At 42.8% G+C, this 27,948-nt stretch overlaps 1 protein-coding gene across 1 annotated transcript in view; it reads right to left on the bottom strand.

Moving 5' to 3' along the window:
• Positions 1-27,948, bottom strand: part of LOC306850598 (ankyrin-3-like) — a gene marked incomplete at its 5' end in the record, with an annotated part of 85,934 nt that overhangs the window by 7,945 nt on the left and 50,041 nt on the right. The window contains 17 exons of the mRNA XM_079386306.1: positions 1,169-1,312; positions 1,437-1,568; positions 2,071-2,145; positions 2,831-10,015; positions 12,366-12,444; positions 13,037-13,063; positions 13,373-13,495; positions 14,348-14,473; positions 14,821-15,049; positions 15,875-15,971; positions 16,275-16,482; positions 17,714-17,925; positions 18,046-18,200; positions 18,446-18,670; positions 20,502-20,534; positions 21,525-21,634; positions 27,304-27,348. Of these exons, the coding sequence (XP_079242432.1) occupies positions 1,169-1,312; positions 1,437-1,568; positions 2,071-2,145; positions 2,831-10,015; positions 12,366-12,444; positions 13,037-13,063; positions 13,373-13,495; positions 14,348-14,473; positions 14,821-15,049; positions 15,875-15,971; positions 16,275-16,482; positions 17,714-17,925; positions 18,046-18,200; positions 18,446-18,670; positions 20,502-20,534; positions 21,525-21,634; positions 27,304-27,348 (9,205 nt within the window). The remainder of the gene's footprint in view (positions 1-1,168; positions 1,313-1,436; positions 1,569-2,070; positions 2,146-2,830; positions 10,016-12,365; positions 12,445-13,036; positions 13,064-13,372; positions 13,496-14,347; positions 14,474-14,820; positions 15,050-15,874; positions 15,972-16,274; positions 16,483-17,713; positions 17,926-18,045; positions 18,201-18,445; positions 18,671-20,501; positions 20,535-21,524; positions 21,635-27,303; positions 27,349-27,948) is intronic.

Genomic DNA, 27,948 nt, shown 5'->3' with positions numbered 1-27,948 from the left:
CAAATTCTACGTGCAGAAATAGGAGATGACAGGAGAAGGAGAGAGAGAGGAGAGAGAGAAGGAAGACTTAAGAGGAGCAGATGACAATAGAGAACTGGATAGCGAGTCTTGGGCCACATCAGGATGCAGTTGTATGAGGTGTTGTGGTGGAGTATTGGGGAAACACACACACACACACACAAAAGTACATGCAAGTTAGAAAGACAAGACAATGGCTGTATTAATGAGAAGAATGAGGTTCTAGGGTCAGGGAGGGGAAATGAGGGATTGTACTGGTGGGGAGGAGAGGACAATTCATTTTGCATCTGACAGAGGGAGGCACAGGAGACTGTCAGGAGGAGGAGACTACGGAGAGAAGGATGATCTCCTTCTTTCTCTTCTTTTTCCCCCTCTCTCTTTTTATCCCCTGCTCCAGTGCAGGGGAGGAGAGGAGAGAAGAATAGATGGAGGAGGAAGCAGATCGACAGCTTGAGAGTCAGAGGACAGCTGAGTCTTTTAGCTGCGGCCATGCGCTCTGGTCCACTATGTAAAGAAACAGCTGGCCTGTAACACTCCTACCAACTAATCTCAAAAGAGCTTCATCAGGATACAGCTGATAATAACATACATTTTTCTTAGAAAATACTCTCTCCTGACCTTTCAATAACATAATTTATTTCATGGCAGAGAACAGTGTTTCAAGTTCCATTGGCAATATACTGCAGGGCCTTCATTAAAATCAAAAGAAAAGTGTGTAACAGGAAAATATTTTTTCAAGTGGCCCCTCCTACACTTTTTGAGGCAAAGCATCATGCTGTGATTGCTTCACTTCACATGACCATATACATGCATGTTCAAACCAGGTCCATGCATATGGTGTTGCGAGGAAGGGTAAAGGGTAACAGAAATGAAGAGTCTTTGAATACAGAAAGTATTTAAAATAAGAGAATAGTGAGTGATTAAGTAGACTGTGTGTGTGATCAGGGCCTGTGACCTAATCTTTTATAAATGTGGCTTCTAAATTCAAAAAGTTCAAAAATAGTCATTATTTGTGGCCCATCTGTGATTAACACTTTGGCAAACTGCACAGGGAGGTTGTAGAGGAAAAAACAAAGGTGACAATAAAAAAAGATGAGTTGGAGAGGGGTGGGGTGGGGTGGCGGGTCAGGTAGATGGGGCTAAACTTTACCATCCGCCTTTTCCTGGCACACAGCGCTATCATCTGCAAAACTTCTGGTGCCTGAAATGTTACCATAGTCAAATATGGGCCCTTCCAGCAGAGTCACAATATCCATCCGGTTCACTTTAGTCAGGACAGCCGTCAGTGCATCCGCTGAGAAAATAAATAAAAGTAACTCATATTTATTTGCTTTAGGTAGACATTCAGAGTATATGCAAGACATAAAAAGAAAGAAACTGATAAGAAAAAAGACAGATGGATAGAAAATGACTCTCACTTGTGGCGTTTTTCCCATCCCGACTGACCCACTTCTTAAGGAGCATAAAGCTCTGGGCTGTGAGAGAGTTTGGGTTCTCTGTGCGGATGTGGTTTATCTCATCCACAGAAAAATTCATCTCTCGAGCCAGCTCTATAAAACAGAAAAACACATCATGTTATAACTAGCATTATCTCTGCGCAGTCAGCTAGTAAAGGAAGACAGATGTAAAGACAATTAAAATAATAAAATCTGCTACATTTTTAAACCTTCCATCATTTGCTGCGTTCTGAGTTTAAGAATTCATGTTTCTGAGTTAAGTAAACATTTAAAAATCTAATCAGAATCAGATATTTGGGAAAATACTGTGAGTCTTTCATAGTGTGTTGTCACATGTGAAGAATTATGAATTTAACTGAATTTAAAAATTTCTTTATTTAAAAAATAAATCCAGTTCTGAGCTGCAATACCAAGCACAGGCACAAGAGGGCACCTGTGGCATGCTGTTTTGAGGATTGTTTGCCATTGATTATTATAATTTGCTTCCTATTTAAATATTTTAGGTTTCAGAAGGTCAGTAGTAAACAATTAGTGCCTGGTAATTAAAATGTAACCTCTAAATTTGTCAGTCATATGGGACAAAGTGAGTCTTTACCTGTCCAGCTCAGTCCCAGGTGATCAGCAACAATGGCCATGCGAAGGTCTGTTCTCTCACAGGGACTCTGTGGACCTGTCATGACATACAGAACAAAAATATTACAAACATGCTACTCATTCATTTCAAATGAAGAATCCAGATGACTTTCTTTTCTGGCCAAAACAAGGAAAAATGAACAAAATGAAGCTATTAACAGGAAAATAAAAACTTAGGGATGTTTATCGAATAGTACTGTGTTTGGCTAGAAAAGGAAGAACAGACAGACAGTGATCTACAATGTTTCAGCTACACAGTTGGTGCTCTGATTGTGTACGTGAAATAAATTTTCAACAGAATCTATGCAGGCAATAACTATGAGTTTATACAACGGTATAAAAAATGAAAACAAAACATCAACAAAAAATAGACTTTGTTGAGATGAGGCATGCAGACAACATAGTACTGTACAGTTTTTCTAACAAAGTTCACAAACACTGAAGCAGATATATATTCCTCAACAACGATCCTTTAATCAACCCAGCACAGATAGACTGCTCAGTGCCCCACCCCTCATTATTAGGATAAATTATCTGTGGAAGGTAGGGGAGAGAGAAGGGGAGATCTGACAGGGACAGATACAGTACGGTACAGTAACACAGCACAGTGATGAGAGAATGACAAGAATGACAGCTATTGTTCACGCCACAGGCAATCCAATCAGTCACAACGGTTCATGCAACTAAGGATCAAGTAAAGTTTTCAATAAAGTTTTACAAACTAGGCTTGATCTCCGCGACGGGGGGCGACCTGCGAGCCCCTTCGTTCTTACTGCCCTCCTTCCCTCCAGTCCGCTTACTCCTCCACCTCTCACTGCCCGCCGCCCTTGTGACCTTTTTCCTGGAGGGTGTGACCCCTCGGGAGGAGCCAGCGGAGAGGGAGGGCTGGGACTGAGAGGGGTCCGATAGTGAGGTGCTTCGTGATGTGCTGCTGTCCTCCTCCGATTGCGACTGCTCTCCCTGTGTCTGTTTCTCCTCGTCTGAAAGTCGTTCGGCCACCTTTATTGCTTCTCCGCTAGCATTCTTCAAGAACTCAATTGACTGCCTACATACCTCGCTAAAGTTGCCTCTATCTGCCTCGGAAGCACCACATGACCTGTCTTTGAAAGGCAGCCTAGAGGGAACCACTGGTCTGACTGATCTCTCTGACTCTGGGAGCTTACTTGACCTTGGAACTACCTGAGCTGTGACAGCTGAGTTAGCTGCACCATTTCTTTTGATGTCCTTGACAGGTATTCTAGACTTGGGCTCAGGCATTATGGATGCAGGATCCACTTTCCTTGCCTCTGGCCTCACAACCTGTTTAGGCTTCTGCTTCCCTGAACTGAGTGTGTTAAAACTGAACCCTGCTGCCTTGACTGGGAGCCTAGATTTGGGCTGCCTGTTTTCTGAGACTCCTTTAGTCTGAGGACTCTCGGTACTGGCTTTCTCTGCTTTCTCCAAAGACTCCCTACAGAACTGAGCTTCTATTCTACTAGCTTTCTGTAAGGTGGGTTCAGAAGATGACTGCAAATTGAACACTACGCTACCACACTGGATGTAGTTGGCCTGCACATTGGAGGACTCTAAGTTATTGTTGTTATTGTAGTTTTCTGATGGGTAATCTTTTCTGCCAGTCAGGGAAGAGTTAGTGGGCCTGCTATCAAAGTGACTTTCAGCTAATTGAGATTCCAAGCTAATGTATTCCGGCATCTGACTGTCTGAGGACTCAGTTTTAACATCAGTCAGTTCAGCTGAGCCAGGGTCTTTCTTTATAGTAATGGAAGCTGCGATGCCCATCTTAATGGGGGTGCGTAATTTGGGGTCGACCTTGGAGGCTGTGACAGTGCATGAAGTGGTGTCAGCGAATGGAGGTGCGTCCAGGCAGTCAGCACTGCCTTGCACTGTGCTGCCTCTGGATGGTGTTAAATCTGTGGTTGCCTCTACCTTTCCCTCTACAGCTCTTTCCCCTGCCTTTGAGTGAGAGGCAACTACCCCCGCATTCCTGCCCCCTTTCCCCTTGTCCCCTGACTGCCCATCTGATGTATGCTCACCAATCTGGAAAAACTGGAGTCTCTCTTCAACAAAGTCCCTCTTGCTCATGTCAATAGCACCACTGCGGGTCATCTCAAACATCTTGCCCTCGTGGAAGGGGAAAGGGTTGGGCTCACTAGTTGGGGTGCTCTCATCTGTTGGGGTTCTTGCTGGAGTGGTATCCGGAGTGGTTGCTTGTGATTTGTCTTCCACTGACAAAGCACAGGGCTTCGGATCTTCATCTTTGTTCTTAGCATCAAAAGCTCCCTCCTCTCCCACTTTACCAGACCATGGATCAAAATCCAAGCCTTTAGTAGCCACAGTTTTAAAGGTAGTGTTTATGCCCTCCTCTAGTTGGTAATTAAAATAATTGTCTGCAAAACCTTGTCTATCTGGGTGTCTTCCCTCCAGAGAATAGATTTTATCCTCTTTCCCATTGTCAGATTTTTTCCCAGATGGCCTTTTTGTTTTTGCCTTTTCCCCAGTTTCCTCATTTGGTGAGCTCTCCTCTTCAATCACTTCAAGTTTGCTCTGGTTGAAAGACCGATTTCCTGCTTTTCCCTCATTCGACAGGCTGGATGTTTTAGGGTCACTCAGTCCATCGTCCTCATCTTGTAGGTCATACCCATCAAGAGAATCTATCTCAGTGGCATCTGTATCATGGGAAAATTCAGCAGTTGTTGCTATTGAGCAATCAGTGATAGATTGATCATTTCCATTCTGTTCACATTCTACCTCTTCTCCTTTGACAATGACATTGATACCTGACTCCTTTTGCTGTGAGCTGTTTCTCTCTGGTTTCTTAGGCTTAACACATTTCTCACACTCCTCAGACATTTTGAAGGTGTACTTCTTAAGGGGGGCAGGCTGAAAAACAGATTCATCATCACTAGAGTCACTGTTGTCAGCTCCAGGTGGAAGAGGGGAAGGAGGCTGGACTCTGATTACTGGCTCTGCAAGGAGATGTCTGTCATGTTCCTCTTGAAGGTTCACCTCCATCATCTCTGTTTCTGCTTCTGAGGAAGGACATGACCCCCTCTTTTCAGGATCAGCATGTTCAGTTTCTAAAGGTGGTGGTGGTGGGAACTCAATGTAAGCTATGCGTTTGTCTTTTGACCTTTTTCCACTCGAGTCTTGTTTTCTTTTAGAAGGCTCTGATGATTGAGTGGCAGACTTGGCTTTCTCTGCTGACACTTCTCTGAAAATGAAGGTCTTCGGCTGCTCCTCTTCCTCTGACTCCTCTGGGATTGGGCTAGGCATGCCAGCCATGGAACCGATGACAGGCTCAGGAGCTCTGGAGTTCAGGTCGTAGCTGACCTCCTCAGAGGTAGGCGTCTCAGGAGTTACCGGACTCTTCCCTGAACTATCCATAAATGTAACCTGCTCTAACGTGTCATCTTCAGGGCTTCCCTGTGGAGATGGCGGCTGTTTCTGTTTGACAGAATAAAACGCTCCTCGTGTTTCATGTACTGTCCTGCTCTCATGGCTTACAACTTTTTTGTAAGTGCTTAACTGGCCAGTAGCAGTTTCCTTCTCATACTGTTTACCTACTTGAATGCTGACATACACAGGAAGAGGTTTAATGTCTGCAGTGACACCCGGGGTCACTTTTTCAATATACTCAACTTGGTTATCATCCACACCATTACAGACTATATTAACAATCTGCCTGCTAGAATCTGAGTTCACTACAGATGACACATCGCTAGGTGATTTGCTAGCACCAGAATTAGGGTGCTGCGTATTTCTGGCTATGTGAGACCCTGTTCTTTCAGATTTAATGGAGGAATCTAACTTTAAAGTACTACTTTGATGGTGGTCTAAAAAACTAGATGAAACCCTAACAGGAATTTGTGATTCCGAGTTTTTTTTTAGAGCACCATTGCATTTTTCAGCATTACTAGGGTCTTCTCGAATTACAAGCTCTGTGTAAATTATCTTTTTAGTTGTTTCTTCTTTCGTGGTGTTTCCATCTCTCAATGAGTGCTGCTCATTCTGTGAGTCGTCCTTTTGCTTATCATGCACTAGAGTATGAGAGAGCTTTGTCTTTTGGCCTTTCAGTTGCCCATTTCCATGGTTTTCCCAAGTTTTGTATATTTTCCTGTCTTCATTGGCAATTTGCTCCTTACTGTAAACATTTTGGTGATGTTTTGGTGAAGAGTTATCTGACCTATTTCTCTGTCTTTCGCTGTGCTGATTTTGGGCATACGCTTGAGCCTTTCGAACATTGTAACTGTGCCCACCCTCACTATCTTTTTTGGGGCTTCTCTCACTTTCTGAAAACTCCGTTGACTTTGGGAGATTCCCCCCTGCAAAAACTTGATAAATGGGTATCTTACTTTCCTGCAGCTTCCTCACTGGGGATCCTGAAGTTTGCCCCAATTGTAGACCTTTATCTTGTTTCTGGGCTTCTGATTCAAATTTCATTCTTACCGAGCTAACCTTAGATGTTGAAGGCTGGAAATATTTAGACGATTCACTTGCACTGCTTGCAGATGAGCTGTCTCCCTTTTTCAGGTCATCATTATATCGAAGCAAGACTAGTCTTTCAGGACTGCTTGGTAGACTGGCACATTTTCTGTCATGAGAATCATATTTATCCCTAAACCGGTCTCTACTCCAGTCCTCTCCAGTCCTGTGCACTGACCTCTCTGGGCTACTACGTGTTGAGCTGGGCCCAGAACGAGTCTCCCTTGCATCTCGTCTGTGATGCTTCTTTTCAGGGGACTGAAGCTCGTCATTCAGTTTTTCAGTTTTATCACGAAAGAATTGTGAAACTTCACTAAGCTTTTCCTCAGCCTCTTTGACAGTTCTGTCTACTCTGTCCTCATATTTGTTATTTTCTCTGCTTTTACTCTGCCCGTCCTCAGAAACTCTCATCCAAATAGACTTTTTTGGACTATCAGGATCAGAAGCATACTGCAGCAAAGTGAGTTTGTCATAATTGTCATCTTCTGATGATCTACCTGACCTATCAGTCTTTAGCATGAATTCTCTAATTGAGCCACCTTGTGTTCCCTCACCAAAGTACCGAGACCTGTCAATCACAGATTCATCTGAGTCTGAATGGGAAGAGTCAAACTTATCTGACAGGAGCATTTTCTCTGCAAATCTGTATGATTCTCCCCTCGTTTCAGATGATTCATCATCATGGTACTCCACTGACTGCTGACTATGCATTTTCAAGGTTTTATCATCCTCTACAGAGACAGGCATGTGTATTCTGGAGTCCAGATAACAAGGAAGAGATTCTTCAGGTTCTATGTTATCATGTTGCTCACTGCCCATTCTTTTTTGCAGTTCTTTCATGCCACTTTTCCCCTGATATATGTACATTTCCTTCTCAGGGTGATTTTTTGTTTCTCTGATAATTACTTCAGTTGGTTCAGCTTTGCTGCCTTTCTCAATGTGAACCTCAATGATGCGCTCAACTTTGGGCATTGGGTCTAGAGACCTAACAGATGAATCTGCCCCTTCACTGCTGCTTTTGTGCTCAAACAGGCCTGTTAACTCTCTAGATGGATCCTTGCCAGATTGGAAGGCCTTCATTATGTCTCGTACAGACATGGTCTCCTCCATCCTCTCAGTTGCAACTTCTTTAATGGGGGGTTTGTGGTATACCATTCTTGTAGTTGTTGTTATGTGAGTTTCCTCTTTGACCCGCATACCTTTGCTCATCACATCATCCTCGGCATTGACTCTGGCTTGGTAAGCTTTAACTCTTTCTTTGATGGACCCACCAGGTGATCGAGGCTCAGTGTCTACACATCGAAGTGGAGGCTTTGTCATTCTAGCATCTTCCAAAGCTGGCTCCTTAGGATTCTCTGGAGGCTCATAGCTCCTTATGACATGAACAACCTCAGTCCGTGTTTCAGTGATGACAGGAGGAATCTCCTGAAAGAGGCCTTTGGGCCCCATTCCTTCTGCACTTTGGGGGGCAGAGGGAGTTCTCTCACTGCGAGTTTCAAACCCACTGTCTGATAGTGGACTTTTGTCTTGGTCATGGGAGACGTCATCAGGAGAGTCTAGTACTATTTCAGGCCCAAACAATGCATCGGCAAGCTTTGATAGTTCTTTTTCTGAGGGTGAAGGGCGCATATTGGTTGGAGGCATTTTGAGCTTGTGCTCCTGTAATGCCATTGCAGGTTTCAGGACACGTTTTTGTTTCTCTTCTCCTTCTTTCCTTGATCCCTCAGTTCTTTGTTTAGCCTCTGCTATTTTAGAAAGAGAGCTTGTGCCAATGTCATTGGTTAGGTAATCAACAACTTTAGCAAGGTTAAAATCTCTCTCAGATACTGGTTTTGTTTTGACTTGAGGAGCTAATGTTTCATATCTAGGTGGGCTTCTCCATTCATTTTGTGGATTATCATCTATGTCATCCTCTAGGACATCTTCTGTTTTGCTGTTTTTAATATTTGCCTTACTCTCTCTCAAAACATCCTTGCTAAGAATTTCACTGACTTTGACAAGATCCTGTTTGACCTTCTCGACAATCTTGAAAGGCTCCTCATCTTCAACTTTATGTTCCTTAGAGTCAGAATGATAACCTTTGGAGTTTGAATTTGTATCAGTTTGCAAAAGTGCAGACATTCTGATCAAGTCCTCCTTCATTTCAGCCACATCTTTTAGTATCTCCTGGCTGTTGGACAGAGGGGATGAAGAGGTAGCGGCTTTTATTGTTCCTGGGGACATGTGCACTGGAGTTTTGACAGGAGACAGAGTTCTGGAAAAAGAGGACTGAGTCTGGGCATTAACCTCTTGGGGCATGGCCTTTCTGGGGGACAGGAGAGCAGCTGTTGACATGGAGACTTCAGGGAGCTTTTTAAACTGGTGTTCTGGTAAGACATTTATGATGGAATAGACAGGGACTGTAATAGTGCTGGAAGTTACAGATGTGGTAGAATTTGGAGGGGATCTGAGGGAGGCATACAGTGAGCTGGATGCAGAGGAACGGATAGACTGGTAAGAGGATGAGGGAGTGGAGGACACTGACTTTAGTGTGCCATAGCCAGCAGAGCAGGAATTAAACGTTTTTTCCACTTCATCAAATGCAGCATTTACACTTGTTGTTGCTGCATTTGTTGTGGCTTGAATTCTTTCCTGCAGGGTGCTGGTAAGATGGGTTGTTGGGGAGGAGGAGCGATATTTGGTTGGGGAAACTGTCCCATTGATCAGGGCAGCGGCTGTAGTGGCTGAGCCAGATTTCAATGGTGAGGAGAGGGATGACAGAAATCCTCTGGCAGAGGCATCAGTGCTAGTTCTGATAGAGGAGAAGCCTGGGGCAGTTTTAATAGGGGAGCAGGTTGCTGGAGGGTTTGAGGTTACGACAGACTTATATGGCAAACTTGAGCTGTACATGTTTAGTGAAGACTTAGGTGAGGCTGGAGGAGTCATAGCAATGGAGGATCTTTCCAGCAAGGTTCCACCAGATGGTACAGGAGATGTCCTGGCTGAGAGCCCTGTGAGGCCTTTAAGTGAAACTGGATCAGGGGCACTCTTGCCTGGAGAGGACAGAAGGGTGGGGGAGGCTTGGACTGGATACTGGGCACCTTGAACTACAGTTTTTATTGGTGAGGAGATTGTTCTGTAGGATCGAATCGGTGATGCAATGTCACTGGCAGATTTGATGGAAGACGCTGGTGAACCTCCAATAATGGATTTGATAGGAGAAGCAGAGTTCACAGACCACACCGATCTCAGTGGGGAGGCTGAGGGGGTGTTGGATGAGGAGCTGGAGAGGGAGCCAAATCCAGACTTGGTCTGGCTGGGGACATTGACGGGGGAGCTTGTCGCCCAGGCCTGGTAGGAGCGCGTCGTAAAGACAGGCTTGTAAGCGTAGCCAGAAGGCTGCGGCGTGGTTTTCGGAGTGGTGTTATGGCCTCTTTCAGCTGTTTCTAGCATAATCAAATTAATAAACAAAGTCAACGGAAATAGTTAAATAAGAGAGAAAAGAGAAAAAAAAGAAAGATTTAGTCAGGGGATAATCCAAAAACAAACAGCAGTGGAAATACTGAAACTGTAGAGGCTTTTGACAATGAAAAGTGAAACAGATAAAAAAAAAAAAACATAACATGCCTGTGGCACATGGGTGGAGATGCAAAATGATGGGAAAAATATCAGCCACTTAAATAAGCCAAGAAGCTCAAAATGTTCTGAAAATATGTTCAAAAATTTAAAATGATTAAAAAAGTTTTAATTGTCTATTAATTTCTGCTTAGGGATGTCATAAGTACAGATGTTTAGGTATGACATCCTACACTACTGGTAGAGCTGAGTACAGAGTGAATTTATATTATATTGAATTAATATTCCTGTCAAAACAGATCTGTGCATTAGGTTTTGCAGTGTAAATGCAGCCGAATAGACCTGCCACTATTTATTATATTAGATTAGATTAGATTCAACTTTATTGTCATTTATGCAGAGTACAAGTACAGAGCTAATGAAATGCAGTTAGCATCTAACCAGAAGTGCAAGAATATAGTGTTTTATATACATATAAGTGCAGAGTAAATGAAGATATGATTTACAGAATGTACAGTGGAATTGCTATATACAGTATTGAGCAGAGTATATACAGAATATAAATAGGAATGCAATGTAGGGATTGTATGTACATTATGAACAGAGCAATGTAGGATTATATACATTATGAACAGCAGAAACGTGAGAACAGTGGTAATAAATAAATACAGCTGGATGAGTGTGCAAAATATTGATAGAACAATGTATTCTATGCAAAATAGCAGTAGTGCAATATTTTATAGAAATAGTTTACTGTGCTTTGTGTAGTAACAACTTTATACAGTTTATAGTGTAATAACTTGTGCAGTCTGTGCAAAATAAGAGTAGTGCAAATGCATGTGTGTAAAGTACTGTGACCAGTGCAGTAATAAGCAGGTGCAGGTTAGATTGGTGGTGTGGCGTTCAGAAGTGTCACAGCCTCGGGGAAGAAGCTCTTCCTGAGCCTACAAGTGCGAGAGCGTAGGCACCTGTAACGCCTGCCGGATGGAAGGAGGGTGAAGAGTCCATGGTTGGGGTGAGAGGCATCCTTGATGATGTTTCTTGCCCTGCCCAGACAGCGCTTATGATAAATGTTCTCAATGGAAGTTAACTGGGTGCCGGTGATCCGTTGAGCAGTTTTCACCACCCGCTGGAGTGCTTTGCGGTCAGATGCGGAGCAATTGCTGTACCATACTGAGATGCAGTTCGTGAGTATGCTCTCAATGGTACAGCGGTAGAATTCCACAAGGATCCTGGGATTCAGGTGAACTTTCTTAAGGCTCCTTAAGAAGTAAAGGCGCTGCTGTGCCTTTTTGACCAGAGTGGAGGTGTTATGGGACCAGGTGAGTATAGGGTATATCATCAATATTAAACAAACAAAATGGTAAGGAAAAAACACTCACCGATCACAGCTGGGCAACTTTAATACATTTAATAAACAATCTACAATCGAACATAAACCCCAAGTTAGGCCTACAGGGGAAAAAATGGTACAGCTAATTTTTGAATGACAGTCACATTTATGGAATATATATAATTTTTGAGAAACTTGAAGATTTATCATTAATATTTACCTTAATAATTTGCTTTTTAATTAAATAAAGTATGTTCAATAGCCTATTAGTTCTAGCTATGGTTTTGAAATGACAAAATTTCACTAACATTGGTATTGACTACTGACGTTTTGGTATTGTGACAACCTACTTTCCTTTACCCTCAAATGGCAACAAGCAGATAAACTGGCCAATTACAAGGCATAAAATTTTAATAAATGAATAAGGAAGCAAGTACTGAGTATTGATATTGAGTCCACGGTTTTTCAGCATGAGCAATTATAAGAAGTGTCTACAAAGCAAGCAAATTCTTCTGAAAATTAAACAAATAACGACAACAAATAACAAATAATAATGAGTTTATTTAAAAACACATTAAGCAATACACAATCTGTATAGACAATGTGGTAGCAAATCATATGAAATGTGAAACAATAGAACAAAAAACAATACACATGACAAAAGAATAACAGAAAAGGCAAAAAAGCAAGCAAACAAATTAAATTGTTTATGACTAATGTACACAGACATTATATACCGGCAGCTTTGTTTTTTTTAAATGGTGAGATATGAGATTATTGCGACTTCATATATGCCTGTATCAGATGCCTGTGTACGTGTGAAGCTTGGACTGTATGATTATGTCATGCTGATAAAGAATAAAGAATAAAGAAAATGTAGGACTCACTGGATGCTGGATCGGCCAGATAGCTGTAGCGCTTTCGCAATGCTAATGAAGCAAAGGTATGTCGTCGATCTTTGTCATTCTGCAATAACACAAAAATAAAAATCCTATGTAAGAACAAAGTGACAAAAATCGTAGAGCAACGATCTTTTAAGTGGCTAACTACTACAACTTCCTTTTGATTGTTTTGAAAGCACTGTATCTATGTTCGTCCAGATTTTTTTCAGTGCATCTTTTAAAGAAATGAATTCACGTGGTGAACTTAATTTAGGATATCAGTAAAATATTTCAACTGCTTCAGTTTCTGTAAGGAATGTTGTGCTTCATTTCACTTTGAAATGCGGTCTCCTGAGAGAGGGTCAACTAGACAAGCACAGCACATTTGCTAACAATGTGAAAGGTTAGTATTTTCCAGTGAAACTGCCTAATTGCTTAACGTTGAAATAAAATTAAATAAAACTTAAATCTGCAAAAGAGATATGTGAAAAATGTTTCCACCAAGCCACAAAATAACACAACGCTTTAAATGTGCTCATAAACACAAAAAGAAGTCATGCACTTGCCTGACCAATGACAGGAGCTGGTACAAAAGCTTTTGACCAATCACATAAATAAGCGAATGATCACATAAGCACTACATTATAGGCAAAGTGGACAAGTTATGAAATAAGTACCTCATCATCAGGATCCGACTCCATTTCCTAAAATTTCCCACGATGCATTGCAGCAATACATAATGGAGGAGCAGCAGCCGAGGATGGTGAGTAGGTGAAGATGGTATTGGAAAGAGAGGAGTAAGAGAAAAAGAGTGGAAAGAGGACAGTAAAGGAACAGAAAAGATAATAAATGCAGATGCAGTGAGATTAAAAGAGAGCAAGACAAAAAGAAAGGCAAAACAAAGTTGCAGCTAAAGCAGCAACACAAATAGCTCTGTGATATGTTTAATGTTTAATAGACTCCAGATAACACTAGAGAAAATATCACACAATCATGTTTTTGTCTGTTCTTACCTTCCTGTGTGTTGGCAGTGAAAAGTTAAGGTTGCAGATTGCACTCTGTGGCAGGCCTTTTGCGATTTTAGGTTCTCTGAGGAATGAGATTCTCCCACATGGCTCTTGGCCCATATCTCTGACCTACAAAACACATCCATATGCACAACACAGAATTACAAAAATCCTTAACATATATCTCCAGTCATATCACTAATCTAATAAAAGCTGCTTTATTTTACATTGAGCTGAGCTCGTGGGGTCTGCTATATTGTGGTCACATGACCAGCCAAATACAAATTATAGTACACTTTTGCTATGCCTTTGCTATACCTGTTACAGGACACTTTTGCTCATGGAATTAATCATTTATGGCTGACTGTGAACAGAGCATTTTTTCAGTGGCACTGGTAACCGAAAACTTTTGCGTGATGCTGCATCTACACTGCTAAATATCAACGTAATGTCCAAGACATTTGTTACATCTGCCAATGCAACACAGAAAAAAAAAAATCTTACTTTATTTCTTTGATCAATAGGGTAAATATAAATGTTGCATTTCATTTCAATATCCAGATTTAACTTTATAGCTGGTTTACTTGAAAATACTTGTTTACTGAAATTCTGTATATGCATATTTAAAGGAATGGTTCATGCAAAAATAAACATTTTCGTCGTTTACTCACCCTCATGTCGTTCCAAACCTTTATAAGTTTCTTTCTCATGTTGAACATAAATAAAAGATATTTTGAAGAATGCTGGTATTCCAACATTTGATGGTCCCCATTGACTTCCATTCTATTTCTTTCCCTATTATAGAAATCAATGGGGACCAACAACTGTTTGGTTCTTAAAATTCTTCAAAATACTTTTGTGTTTAACATAGGAAAAAACTTAAACAGGTTTGGAATGACATGAGGTTGCATAAATGATGACAAAATTTTAATTTTTGGGTGAACTATTCCTTTATTAGGTGGAAAAATTAGGCTCTCAAACCTTGACATTGAATGGGAGTCGGTTCTCTTTGAAGGCATAGAAGTTGAAGACGAGTTGCTGACCACTCTTTACCAGAGGAGTGATGTTGCCGTAGCAGTCTACATGAATGGGCTTACCCTCCAGAATCTGACAAAGGAACGAGTGATAAATCATTAGCATTTATATAGTTCTGTCTCTATGGTATCAGTAAATGAGCAGAAGGGTTATTGTGTTTGAATACTGGAGAATATGAGTGTGTGGGTGTTTATATGAAAATGGCCTGTGAATTACAGAGGAAAAGGTTTGCTGGGACATGTTCTGTCGTGTTTTTTTCAATGGATTTTCCTTTGTGTGTATATATACACAAGAATATTCAAAAACTCATGAATAACTGTTTCCAAACACTGAGAGTGTGTTCAACATTAATTATTTATGTGAACGTGTGTATAGTGCGTGCATGTGTATAGGGTAGCGTGTGAGTTACAGTGGCACACCTCAATGTCTTTGCTCCTTGCCACCTCTTCAAAGTTCTCCTGCTGCTCCAGAGTTTTGTCGACTTTGTCGTCAGTCATGCAGAAGCAACGCAAGCGGGTCTCTATGGGGTCGATCATTTTAGCAAACACCACAAACTTGGCCAGGTACGGAACGCAGATCAGCTCTCTGTACAACTGAGATGCTAAACCCACAGTCTCGCTGATCTGCTGACAGTCTGCCAACCAAAATCTACAAAAGAAGTGGAAAGAATTCATCTAGAATAAGGAAAATCCTGTACAATTCTCAAATTTTCACAAATATTTACTTTCGCTGTTACAACTCCATGGGACAGAAAACCTTGGTTCTAAGATGTTTACATGATAGAAGTTATGGAAACAAAATCTTTAGTCAGTTGTCTTCAACACTGACACAAACACTGAATGTTTATACGAATGGTGCTCAGCGGGTTGGTTGAAACCCAAAAATGGGCTGCAAATCTGTTTCCGATATGTTCATAGACAAAATGTTAAATGCAAAAAGCAAAATAAGTCTATAGAAGCATGCATATTTTGGAAAATAAATGCTTATCAAAATTGAGTAGACAACACATAAAATAAAATGCAATCCAAACTACATTAAATAGAGGTTTACTTGCAACAAGAATAAACATGGTTTATTGGCTTATTGCATATTTCTGAGCTTATGCAGTTCATTAATTTCAATGTTTGATTTCAAGAACATTTTTGTAATGAACTGACACTCACAAACCGGTGAATGATATAATTTAGAGAGATTTTGAGCAGAAACATAAGCAAATTCCTCACAATGTTTAAAGAAAAGGTGTCTGTTCTTTAATGACCCTATGTGAACCTTCCTTTTCTCACTAAGTCTTTTTCCAGGCCACAGTCTGCAGTCATATTTGAGTTCAATCAGCATCTGACATTGTGGATGTGCAGATGAACATGATTATAATGATATAAATTAATCTAGGGCAGGGATCCTCCACCGTCCCCCACTCCAAAGCACATGATTTGAATCTGCATCTGATACACTCCAACATCAGCTGAGACTAACCTGGCAGACACATTTGTGGTGAAGGAAACACAGTCTGTGACAAAGGAGAGTGGAGTGGTCCCAGTGATGTCTTCCCACTGTGCAGGGGATGTTCCACCTAAAAACAAAACAGTTTTGAACACCGGTGTTGGGAATCACTTTTATCACAATACTTTGTTGCGTGCGTAATGATTTTTTTTTGGTTTTAATGTGAAATTTCATTTCACTTGCAAATGCATGTTTTATCTCAGATTTTCCCGACTTTTAGCTTTGTATACACCAAAGTAAACACAAACGTTGAATTAAAATTCAGATGGGGCATCTAAAGTAATGTGCAGTTGTTGTTGCGCACTCATTTGGCCATGACAACCTGACATTTTCCCCATTTCATTTAAAATACACACACAAACTATTCACGTGCCTGTAATGCTACAGAGTAGTCTAAGGCAGGGGGCAGGTTCTCCTTTGCGTCCATTAGCAACAGCCTCTTTGGCTCTTGGTGGCACAGGGATTGTCATTGTGATGGGCTTGTGGAATTTCCTTCTTCTGGGCTCCACGGTTACAATCGGGCTGAAGGATGCACGGTTACCAGCGATAGTCCGCATAATGTCTTCTAGCACAGGCTGTGCCTGAGAGAGAAACAGAATAAAGTGGCATGATGAACAGGAGGAAAAAAAACAAGAGCATCTACAATGCATATTTTTCTGCACCAATGCTGTTTTTTTTTGTTTGTTCATGTCTCATGTACATTTTGCATAACCACTCTAGGAATGTGCAACTAATTAATCATCCTTGGAATATATATGACCCTGGACCACAAAACCAGTCTTAAGTCGCTGGGATATATTTGTAGCAGTAGCCAAAAATACATTGTATGGGTCAAAATGATCAATTTTTCTTTTATGCCAAAAATAGTAGTAGTAGTAAGTAAAGATCATGTTCCATGAAGATATTTTGTAAATTTCTTGCCATAAATGTATCAAAACATAATTTTGATTAGTAATATGCATTGCTAAGAACTTAATTTGGACAACTTTAAAGTTGATTTTCTTAATATTTTATTTTTTTACACCCTCAGATTCCAGATTTTCAAATAGTTGCAACTCGGCCAAATATTGTCCTATTCATAACAAACCATACATCAATGAAAAGCTTATTTGTTCAGCTTTCAGATGATGTATAAATCTAAATTTTGAAAAATTGACACTTAAGACTGATTTTGTGGTCCAGGGTCACATATAGCTTTTTATTGCCGTAGTCTTCTAACTTATTTCTTGTGTAACGTATATATTCTCAGTTTCTATGCTATGGTCATGAGATGTTTACCAAGAAATGTATCCTGACCACTGCTGGAAGTCATTGTCCATAGAACAGATGCTTTTCTGCTATTAGGTCTGTGTTCTGTGAGAAAACACTCTACTGTACTATAGTGAGTGTATGTGTGTGTGATAGAGAAAGAATGATCTCAGAGACCCTTGAGATGATAAGACAGGTCACGTTTACGTAAATTGCTTAAATTAATTCCACTTACGAATACTTCAAAATATTTTGTGAATCAATTACAGTTATTTATTGAAAAAAAACTGACTCAAAAGAAAAAAAAAAATCACTGGTAAACCAAAAATCATTATGGCTTGCATGCGATTTTTAATCTATACAAACTCTACAACAAGATCAATATATATGTTACTAAATATTTAAAATTAATAATAACCATACACAGAAATTTACTATAGAAAACACCATTTTAAAATTCCCTAATATTTCCAAGTATTCTATAAAATAAAATAAAAATAAAATTAATTAAATACAAAAGCTTGACCAAACAATGACAACAACCATCTTGATAAGTTCTTATACCTGTAGTCCAACACGAATCTTCTTCGTAAGCGCTCCATGGGGAAAGGCAGCCTTCACCATGGGAACTGCCTCACTGCTCAGGACTCCGCCCTCTGGTCCCATGTAATCACTTTCTTGTTTGATGCGTGACACCACGGCAAAGTACTGTGGGAAATCTTTTGTGATGATGCGGCAGATGCGTTTTTTCTCCAGTTCTGCTGGACTGTCCATCTCTATAATTAAATATGAAAATACAAATAAATAAAATCATAAAGATTTAATGAAAACTACCCATGAGGTACTTAATGAAAACCATTTAGTCTGAAGTTTTAGTTATATCATTAGAACATTACCCTCATCCATGCCATTGAGGATCGAGGTGAGCTCTGTCACTTTACAGTCATAATGATGTTCTTTCCAGGTTTCTCCATTATCACTGCGTAGGACGATCAGCTCCCTCTCCTTCTCCCGCATGGAGCCGAAATGAGGAATTTCAACTATCACAGGCCTGAAATGAAATGAAGACAATGAAGGGAGAATTCATTAAACATAAGGGGAATTGCACCATGCATATTGCGTTCAGCAATAATTTGATGAGAATTTAAGAAGGAAATCCTGACATTACTAAATCTGAACTCATTCCCCATTGACATTTTTGTTAAAAACTTTTAGGTCAAGATTATGTTGTTCATGATTTATCTGCTTTTACTGTGAAACTACAGATAATGTAAGCCACCATGGAGGAACTCTTACCCCAAAAACTGTGCTCCGGCTGGCCCCATCTCCACCAGCCTGCTCACAAGACCCTCTCCCTCCACCATGGGAGGTGGGTATGCCAGGCGGTGTCTCTTTGCTAGGCGGCAGGTGATTCGCGTCGGTGCTGGACACTTCCTGGGTGGAATGATTATACGCATCCCATCATGACGACTTCCTCTCATCGACCCACCCCGAGCGTCCACCATGAAACTCACTAGGAACCTGCAAAAAGAGAATAAAAGATTAATGGAAGAGAAGGATAGAAGGGGATAAAGAAAGCAAAGAGGGACACCACGCTAACCCACTACACAGACACGAACGAGTGAGAGACGATTCCCATGCTGTGATCACTGTACACCCAACACACGTGATAAGAGAGAGAGAGAGGGAGAAGGGAAAGGTCTAAGCAGAAACGAAAAGGAGGAGAAACAGTAAGCGAGAACAGACCATTAAAGCGAGAGAGATAGAGACAGTTTAGTCAAGGCAGAGGAAAAACAATTAAAAAGAGTGACAGTGCTTCGAGCTGTTAAACCTGGCAGCATTTAGTCCCCCATACAACAGCAGCAGAGACAACCCAACGGGAAACACAAGGGATTCCTTCAATATTGACTTACCAAAATATTACCATAGTCACTGTACTCATGACTCGGTGTGCAAAGCTGAAAATAATATCCTGTTTACTGCCAAGATCAATTGTTTCGAAGCATTGATCAGTGATCAACAGTGTGACCAAAAGCACCTCCACAGGTGGACAAGAAAACCCAAAACACCCATTATCTGTTAATGTGAGCTGAATGCAATTTATATTTGCATGTGCACTGCCATTGTGTGTTTGTTACATATGCATGAGATCCTAACACTGATTAAAGGGCTGGGCAATAAACCAAAATTTTTTACAACAAATGGCATGTCAACATATTGGTGATATTCAATATATTAAAACTACAATTCAAAAGATTTTTAGTGTCTAAAATACAATGAAAGCAGTAATGTTATGAGAAATATTATTATCATTTAAAAACCTGTTTTCTATTTTAATATATTTTAAAATATATTTTATTTTTGTGTTGGTAAAGCTGAATTTTCAGGAGCCTCTAGTCTTCAATGCCGTATGATCCTTGAGAAATCATTCTAATATGCTGTTGTGGTGCTCAAGAAACATTTCTTAATATTATCATCAATGCTGAAAACAGTTGTGTTGCTTAAAATTTTAAGCATGATATTTTGTGTGATATTCTTTAAAATCTTTTATTTTGAATAGAATTTGTTTGTAACAAAACAGAAGTCTTCACTTTCATTTGAACGTTTGTCCTGATGCATTTGCTTTCCTTTTTTTTTTCTTTTGACAGAGGTACCATTTTGACAAAATATCCATTTAAAATGTTTAATGTAAGAACTGAAACAGTAAAAATCTTACAAATAATAAAGACTTTTTCCACACTATTTTCAAAGAATAAGTCAATTAAAAATTGCAATAAATAAATTGCAAAAAACTGCATTATTTACATATTTTTAATAAAACATATTTTTACTCTATCAGATATGCCACCCACAAGATTTACAGGAACATTACTGATGAATGGCACAAACAACAATCAATTTCTTAAATCAGAGTAGTGAATCCATTTAAATACAATATACTGTTCATTTTCAATATATCGCCCAGTCCTAATGATGAAATGGTGCAGCTTTAACAAGTAATTTCTAACTGAGAAATGAAGAACATTACAAAAAACTCCCTTTCATCACAAAATGCCTAATATGCTGATGGTGCGACTAGTGTGTGTAGTAATAAGTGATCTGGAATTTATTTTATGACTGTGCTGAAGTTGCTGATTTCTGCATGAGATGAGGTCCATTTCCCAAAGACGGGCTAAACACACAGTGTGGACGAGCGCTCACACAGATGAGGAGATAAAACAGGGAGTAAAACACCAGAGAGCAGGATAGAGATAAAGAATTTAAGAAAACAAGAGGGGACAGATGAGAAATAGAGGGAAAAGACAGGACAGAAAGCTATAGAAAGAGTGATGTCACCGGACTCAGTTTTCACCTGGAGTCATACTGAGGAAGCGGGGAGGAAGGGCTGCAAAAGGAAGAATTAACGAAAAGAAAAAGGAACAGAAAGCAGGAGGTAAAAAATAAACAACATTCATTATTACAGTTGTTGTCATGGTAAAAAAAGCTGACATACATGTAAAAAAGACATGGAGCTGATGTCAAAAATCAGATCTTATGTGAAATGTAGCAGAAAGTGTGTGAGGGGGGGACTAAAGGAAATCAAAATGTGTTTTATACAAACAACTCAATGAAGCCAATGAAAAGCTTTTCACATGCTTGCCCAAAACAGCATCATGTTTGCAGACTGGTTGGATTAAATCATCTTCCACCAATCATAAATGGTATCATTATAATGTGCTGATGAGGTGCTCAATCCCCCCTTAGGAGATCTAGGTGGTCAAAAGCAATACATTTTAGAATTGAGATTATTGGAAATTCGAATAGAATTGCAATTCATTTGGTGCCAGAAATAGACAGAACGACACATTTATTTTCTTCTAAAATAAAATTGTAACTGTAAATACAATTATGTAAAATAAGGAGGAATGAGCACTACTATTGAACAGTTTGGGGTCAGAAAGTTTTTTATTAAGTAATGAATACTTTCATTCAGCAGGGATGTATTATATTGATTAAAAGCAATAGTAAAGACATTTATAATGTTACAAAAGATTTATATTTCAAATATGTGACCCTGGACCACAAAACCAGTGGTGAAATACAAATTGAGATTTATACATAATCTGAAAGTACACTAAACTGTATCAATGTTTTCACAAGAATATTAAGGAGCACAGCTGTTTTCAACATTGATAATAATAAGAAAAAAATAATAAGAAATTTTTCTTAAGCACCATATCAGCATATTATTTAACATTCAAAAATCTTACCAACCCCAAACTTTTGAATTTTAGTGTATATACATCATATGTAATCAAAATATATTAATGTTGTGGTTACTAATGTGTTAGCAAACTTAATGTTAAACAACCGAAACACAAAAACATATTCTTACCCAGAATGCACAGGACTGCAGACAGTGTTATGTGAGTGGTCCACTGTATCAGGGGTCCAACTGTACCGTCGCATACACTCGCTGTTGTATTCACGGGTCACTGCAAGATGCTGTAAACACATCCATATATAAAAACATACTCTTCAGGGTCAAGAGCAGTTGCATAATCTTCAAAATGAGTGTGAAGGTTGTTAGAGTAACTAGCATTACACACACACACACACACACACACACAGACATACACAGATAGATAGATAGATAGATAGATGGACAGACAGACAGACAGACAGACAGACAGACAGACAGATAGAGAGAGAGAGAGAGAGAGAGATAGCTGAGATGCCTTGTAAAACCGCTACCAAAATAAAGTTATGAAACAGAATGATTTTTGTAACATCATGAGATGCATCTGGATAAACGTCTCGGGTTACGTATGTAACCCTGGTTCCCTGAAGGGAACGAGACGCTGCGTCGAACGCTACGGGGAACGCCCTCAGCGTGACCGCGCTCTGAACCAGAGTGTAAAATGTCCAATGAAAGGGCGAGACGTCATAGGCGGTGACGTCACTGACCGGAAAGCATATAAGCACGTGCGGTGGAGCCGGCGTTTGCTTCCAGGAATGAAGCAACCGCTCGCAGGGATACAGGAAGTATGGCCTAGAGACGCAGCGTCTCGTTCCCTTCAGGGAACCAGGGTTACATACGTAACCCGAGACGTTCCCTTCCAGGAACTCGAGCTGCGTCGAACGCTACGGGGAACGAGATGCCAACGCCACCAGACTTCCAAATACCTGCCCTGTGTGTATCACTGGGAGCACAGCGAGGGCGAGAAAGAAGAGCCGGGAGTGGCCGTAAGATCAAGGTGATAGAACCGAACAAAGGTGAGGGGCGTGGACCAACCCGCAGCTTTGCAGATATCCTGCATAGAAACCCCTGCCAGAAAGGCCTTGGAGGCCGCCATACTCCTAGTTGAATGGGCCTTAAGCCCCAGAGGCGAAGGGATGCCTGAAGATTCATAGGCCAAGGAAATAGTATCCACAATCCACCTGCTAAGGGTCTGCCTAGAAGCAGGCAGACCCCGCTTAGGAGGACCGAAGCAAACTAGCAATTGGTCCGTCCTTCTCCACAGGGCAGCTCTGTGGACGTATGCGTCCAGTGCTCACACTGGACACACACAGTTATGCTTTCGCTGGTCAGGCTCCCGAAAGGGAGGAGGACTGAGGGCCTGCAGCACGACAGGCCGTGGTATAGAAGAGGGGATCTAGGAAATAACCCGCTCGAGGGTAGAAAAACGCTTTGGCCAGACCAGGGGCAAAGACGAGATAAGAAGGGGCCATGAAAGGCCTACAAATCCCCACTCTCTTAAGAGACCACAGCAAGGTCCCCGTAGGGACACGTCGTACAGGAGGCCTCAGCCTCAGCATACCGTGGAGGAAACCTGTAACCAGGGGGTGTCGACCCACTGTAAGGCCACCGAGAAGGGCGTGGTAGGCCGATAAAGCCGCCACGTAAACCTTCAGGGTGGAGTGAGTTACCCCTGCGGAGAAACGGGCCTGCAGGACCTGCAGCACTGTACCAAACGGGCAGTTAACTGGGTCAAGGTGGCGGTCTCCGCACCAAGAAGTGAAATATTTTCACTTCAGGGCATACAGTTTCCTTGTAGAGGGAGCTCTGGATTGGAAGATGGTCTCAGCAACCTCGGTTGAGAGACCGGAAGCTATGAGCTGCGCCCCCTCAGAGGCCAGAACTTCCACACGTAATGCGCGCGTCGCCTCGGCAACGTGCGCTGCAACAGCGAGCACTCACTCAGAGGGGGAAGAACCGCACACGCGGGCTTCCACGAACGAGAGCGCTAGATCTGGGGAATGCAGGAGGAGATAGGGCGAACCCGTCTCCAACCTGTTCACCAGATCCCTGTTGCCATCCAGAACTCCCGGGAGCAGAGCGATCAGGGAAAAACCGTACAGACGAAGCCTCGGCCAGGTCTGTACCAAGCGTCCAGTCCAAAGGAGCTGGAGGAACTAGAGGGGCATAGCGCTGACTCTCGAGTCGCACAGCCAAAAACCTCCATATCTGCTTCACCACCTCGGGGTGAAGCATCCATTCCCCGGGCCTCAGCCCCTGCCTCGACAGGATGTCTGCTCCCACATTGAGATACCCAGGGATATCGATGGCTCTGAGCGAGCGAAGTTTGCCCTGGGACCACACAAGGATCTGGTGCGCCAGCTTGTACAAGGGGCGCGAACGCAGACCTCCCTGGTGGTTGATGTAAGAGACCACCGCTGTGCTGTCGGTGCGCAACAACACATGGTGATCTCTTAGGTCCGGGAGAAAGTGCTTGAGTGCACGAAACACGGCCAACATTCCCAAACAATTGATATGCCACGTTAGATGGCGACCGCTCCACAGACCGCGGGCAGGGTGGCCACTCATGACCGCTCCCCAACCGGTGAGGGATGCGTCCGTCACTAGCATTACGCGGCGACAAGAGGCTCCCAGCACCGGGCCCTGAGACAAGAACCAAGCTTGGCTCCACATGTCTAAGGCACGTAGGCATCGCCGCGTGACCTTGATCATGCGAAGCGGGTTTCCCCTCGGGGAGAACCCCTTGGTCTTGAGCCACCCCTGTAGGGGTCTCATGTACAGCAGGCCAAAAGTAATCACGTTGGACGCAGCTGCCATGAGCCCCAGCAGTTTCTGAAACTGCCTGACAGTGAGTGACTGGCCCTCTTTCACTCTCTTGACTGAGGTGAGGATCGACTCGCTCCGAGCAGGAGACATACGTGCCTGCATCGTGGTCGAATCCCACACCACGCCTAGATAAGTGGTTCTCGTTACTGGAGAAAATCACACTTTCTTGACGTTCAGTCTCAACCCCTTCATGTGCGCGAGATCGACATCTCGATGCCGAGTCGCCACCTGCTCTGATCGAGCCAGAATCAACCAATCGTTGATGTAAAATGCGGGGTACGAGTGCAGGGCCAACGAGAAGAACCCAATATCGGTAAGCTTTGCCCCTAAAAGCAAACCTGAGGGACTTCCCGTGAGAGGGAAGGATGGAGACGTGAAATATGCGTCCTTAGATCCATCGTGACAAACCAGTCCTCGGACTTGGTCTGAGACACGACTGATGAGTGTAAGCACCCTGAACTTCAGTGACATGATTGAGCGGTTCAACTGACGCAGATCTACCATCCTTCCTTGGAACAATGAAGTACCGGCTGTAGAACCCGGACTCTCTTCCGTGAGGAGGGACCACCTCGATGGCCTCCTTCCCCAAGAGAGTGTCTACTTCCTGTTCCATGATCAGAGCCTGCTGGGGGACCACGCACGTGGGAATCACCCCATTGAAAGGCGGTGGCGGAGTGCCGAACTGAATACAAAAGGCCTTTCTCTACAGTACGCAGGACCCAATGAGATCCAATTGGCAGTAGTTTCCACGCTGCCTAAATGGTCTACTAAGGGAACCAGTCTCTCGAGACTGGCCTCTGATGTACCCAGAGCTGCTGGCACGGTGCCCTGAAGCGGAGGACCGGCAGGGGACGGCCGAACCAGGAGCTCTAGGGACCCCCGCAGGGGTGGCGAGCTTCTCAGCTCCGCTACACTTCGGGGCGGAAGAAACTGAGAACACCGCTCGCTGGAGCCAGCTGCGCCCTGGAACTCTGGCAGGGTTGGCAGACTGCTCTCCCGAGGGCACTGGGGGAGACGGACACCCGATCTGCCCCAGAGGGGTCTGCCCTCGTAAGTCCTAGGCACAGCACCAGGACTGCCTCAGCCTCAGCCCCCTAATGAATGACGGTCCTCAGACCCGCGTCATTCCTAGGAAGACCAAGCTGAAGAACCAGACCCTGCAAGGCAGGACCCAAAGAGACACATCGGCAGTAGTTCCCACGCTGCCTGATGGTCTCCTAAGGGAACCAGTCTCTCGAGACTGGCCTCTGGCGTGCCTAGAGCTGCTGGCTCGGTGCCCTGAAGCGGAGGACCGGCAGGAGACGGCCGAACCAGGAGCTCTAGGGACCCCCGCAGGGGTGGCGAGCTTCCCAGCTCCGCTACACTTCGGGGCGGAAGAACTGAGAACATTGCTCGCTGGAGCCAGCTGCGCCCTGGAACTCTGGCAGGGTTGGCAGACTGATCTCCCACGCCCGTAGGCTTCTTGGCCGAGAACCCCCTTAGACTTAAGAACGGTCCGCAGATCCGGCTTAGCCTTAGAGGTCCCCGACCCAGAGCGTTAGCTGCCACGGCCCCACCTCGGTGGGGTGTGAGTAGCCACGCTCTGTTTTGCGCCTCTCTAAAGAGGGGCTGGCACGCGGCGAGGGCTGCTCCCGCCTAGCAGCCCCCTGAGCTGGAGAAAGGCGAGGGAGAAACCGCTGAAACGCCGCCGCTTGTCTACGAGCCTCCTGGTACCTGTCGACGACGTAATTGACGTAGTCGCCGAACAGGCCAGAAGGCGCAAGCGGGGCGTCCATAAGGAAAACCCTATCTTCTCCTTCATGTCAGATAGGGTCGACCACAGACAGCGTTTCTAGGGAGCTCAGAGACCAATTTATAATTCAATCAAGTTGAGCCCAATCCCTCATCCAGCTCTCTAAGCAGGTACGTCAGCTTGGTGCGCCTGCAACACTCTCTCTTTTTTTTCTTCGGTGTGCAGACACGCACCAGCCTGACCTGCAGCCGCGAGCCTTCAGAGACAACGCCACGCAAGGGGACAGATAGCTCGCGAGCGTCTGTTCCACCCGGGGCATCGCTCTGATATGAATGAGAATAACGCACGCGTCGCCTCGGCAACGCGCGCTGCGATCCCCGCACTCACACTCGCCGCCGTGCCTCAGCAGCGGCGGGAATGTGAGATGTACAGCGGAGAGAAACACAACCAGCCCCCTTTTTTCTTTTTTTTTCTTTTTTTAGAGCTGACTGCGCGCCGTTCTCATTCATAATATGCTTGTGCAAGCACTGTTTCATTGACGCGTCCACCTCCTCGGAGGAAGACAGGTCTAGGAAAGGAAGAAGACACGGGCTCGCCCGTCTTCATTCAAGGCTAGTGAAACTCACTCCTCTCTTTTTCTTTTTCAAAGAGAGCCTTCAGAGAGCAGGCGTAAGAAATGAAAAAGCTCACAAACGGGCAGTCAGCTCCCTCGAGAGCTGAATCTGCGCGCTCTGCTCTCAAGCAGACCACACACAGACTGCGTGTATCCCAAGCAGTGATATAATGTTGTGTAGGGAGGAACACACAGCCCAGAATGCGATCTGCTATCGCCCCAGTGCTTGCACATATTGCTGGAGCCTACTTAAGTGATTGTGCAGGACAAACAACACTAAATAAGACTCACAACATGCAAAGACAATACACACAGACAGAGAAGCGGTTGCTGAATGACAAAAAGCAAACGCCGGCTCCACCGCACGTGCTTATATGCTTTCCGGTCAGTGACGTCACCGCCTATGACGTCTCGCCCTTTCATTGGACATTTTACACTCTGGTTCAGAGCGCGGTCACGCTGAGGGCGTTCCCCGTAGCGTTCGACGCAGCTCGAGTTCCTGGAAGGGAAACATGGCTTCAAACAGGACACTCGACAAGAAAAATAAAAAGCAGAAAAAACAATGAGTGAAAGACAACTAAATAAACACTGCAGATAATGCTTGTATTTCTAAACAAACAATAACACACAAATACAGATGAGCGAATAAATGAGAAAAAATAGCATGTTTGGATTTTTGTCTAATGAAAGGATGGAAAAATGGAGAGAGATGATCTAACATGTTCACGATCAAGGACCTGTACCTTATTCTGAGGGTCCACCATGTAGGAAATATCTTTAAATACATTCTGAAGCCAAACAAAGAAATAGAAAATAGGTGTAATGTGAAGTGTTTCTCTCATGTTGTTCAACACCTAGTGATCTGTCTACCTGATCAAACCTGAATTGAACACTTGAATAAAGCCCAAAAAGCACTTTAGTAAAAATAAAAGCACTTTAGTATGCAGTACTGCACTCTCTCTCTCTATGTCCCCATAAACAATTAACATGGTCATATACTCTGGATGCAATACTGACCTCATATCAGTTATTTTTAGTTAAGGTTAATGGCTTTCAGTCTTTATACACATGCTAAATGAAAACAATTCAAACTGAATCAAATAAAATCAGTGGACTAGTAACAACATCTTTGTTTTCTTTAAGAATTGAACAATTTTAGGAGTCTAGCCTGAATACTGGAAAGAGCGACAGAACTCTGAACAGGAAAACACAAAATGGAAAAAAGCCTGACAGAGTCCAAGTCTCCATCATTCTCTCTCTCTTTTTTCAAGTATCTATCCAACTGTTTAAGGATAGATCGAGGTCAAACATTTTCGATTTCTAAAAGTGCCTTTAATTAAACGCTTATTAGACTTAAAGTCTCAAGTCTAAGAGTTTATTTAAAGGCA

This window comes from Barbus barbus (assembly GCF_936440315.1).
Source record: "Barbus barbus genome assembly, chromosome: 30".
Taxonomy (NCBI): Eukaryota; Metazoa; Chordata; class Actinopteri; order Cypriniformes; family Cyprinidae; genus Barbus; species Barbus barbus.
This window is presented reverse-complemented; position numbering and strand designations above follow the sequence as displayed.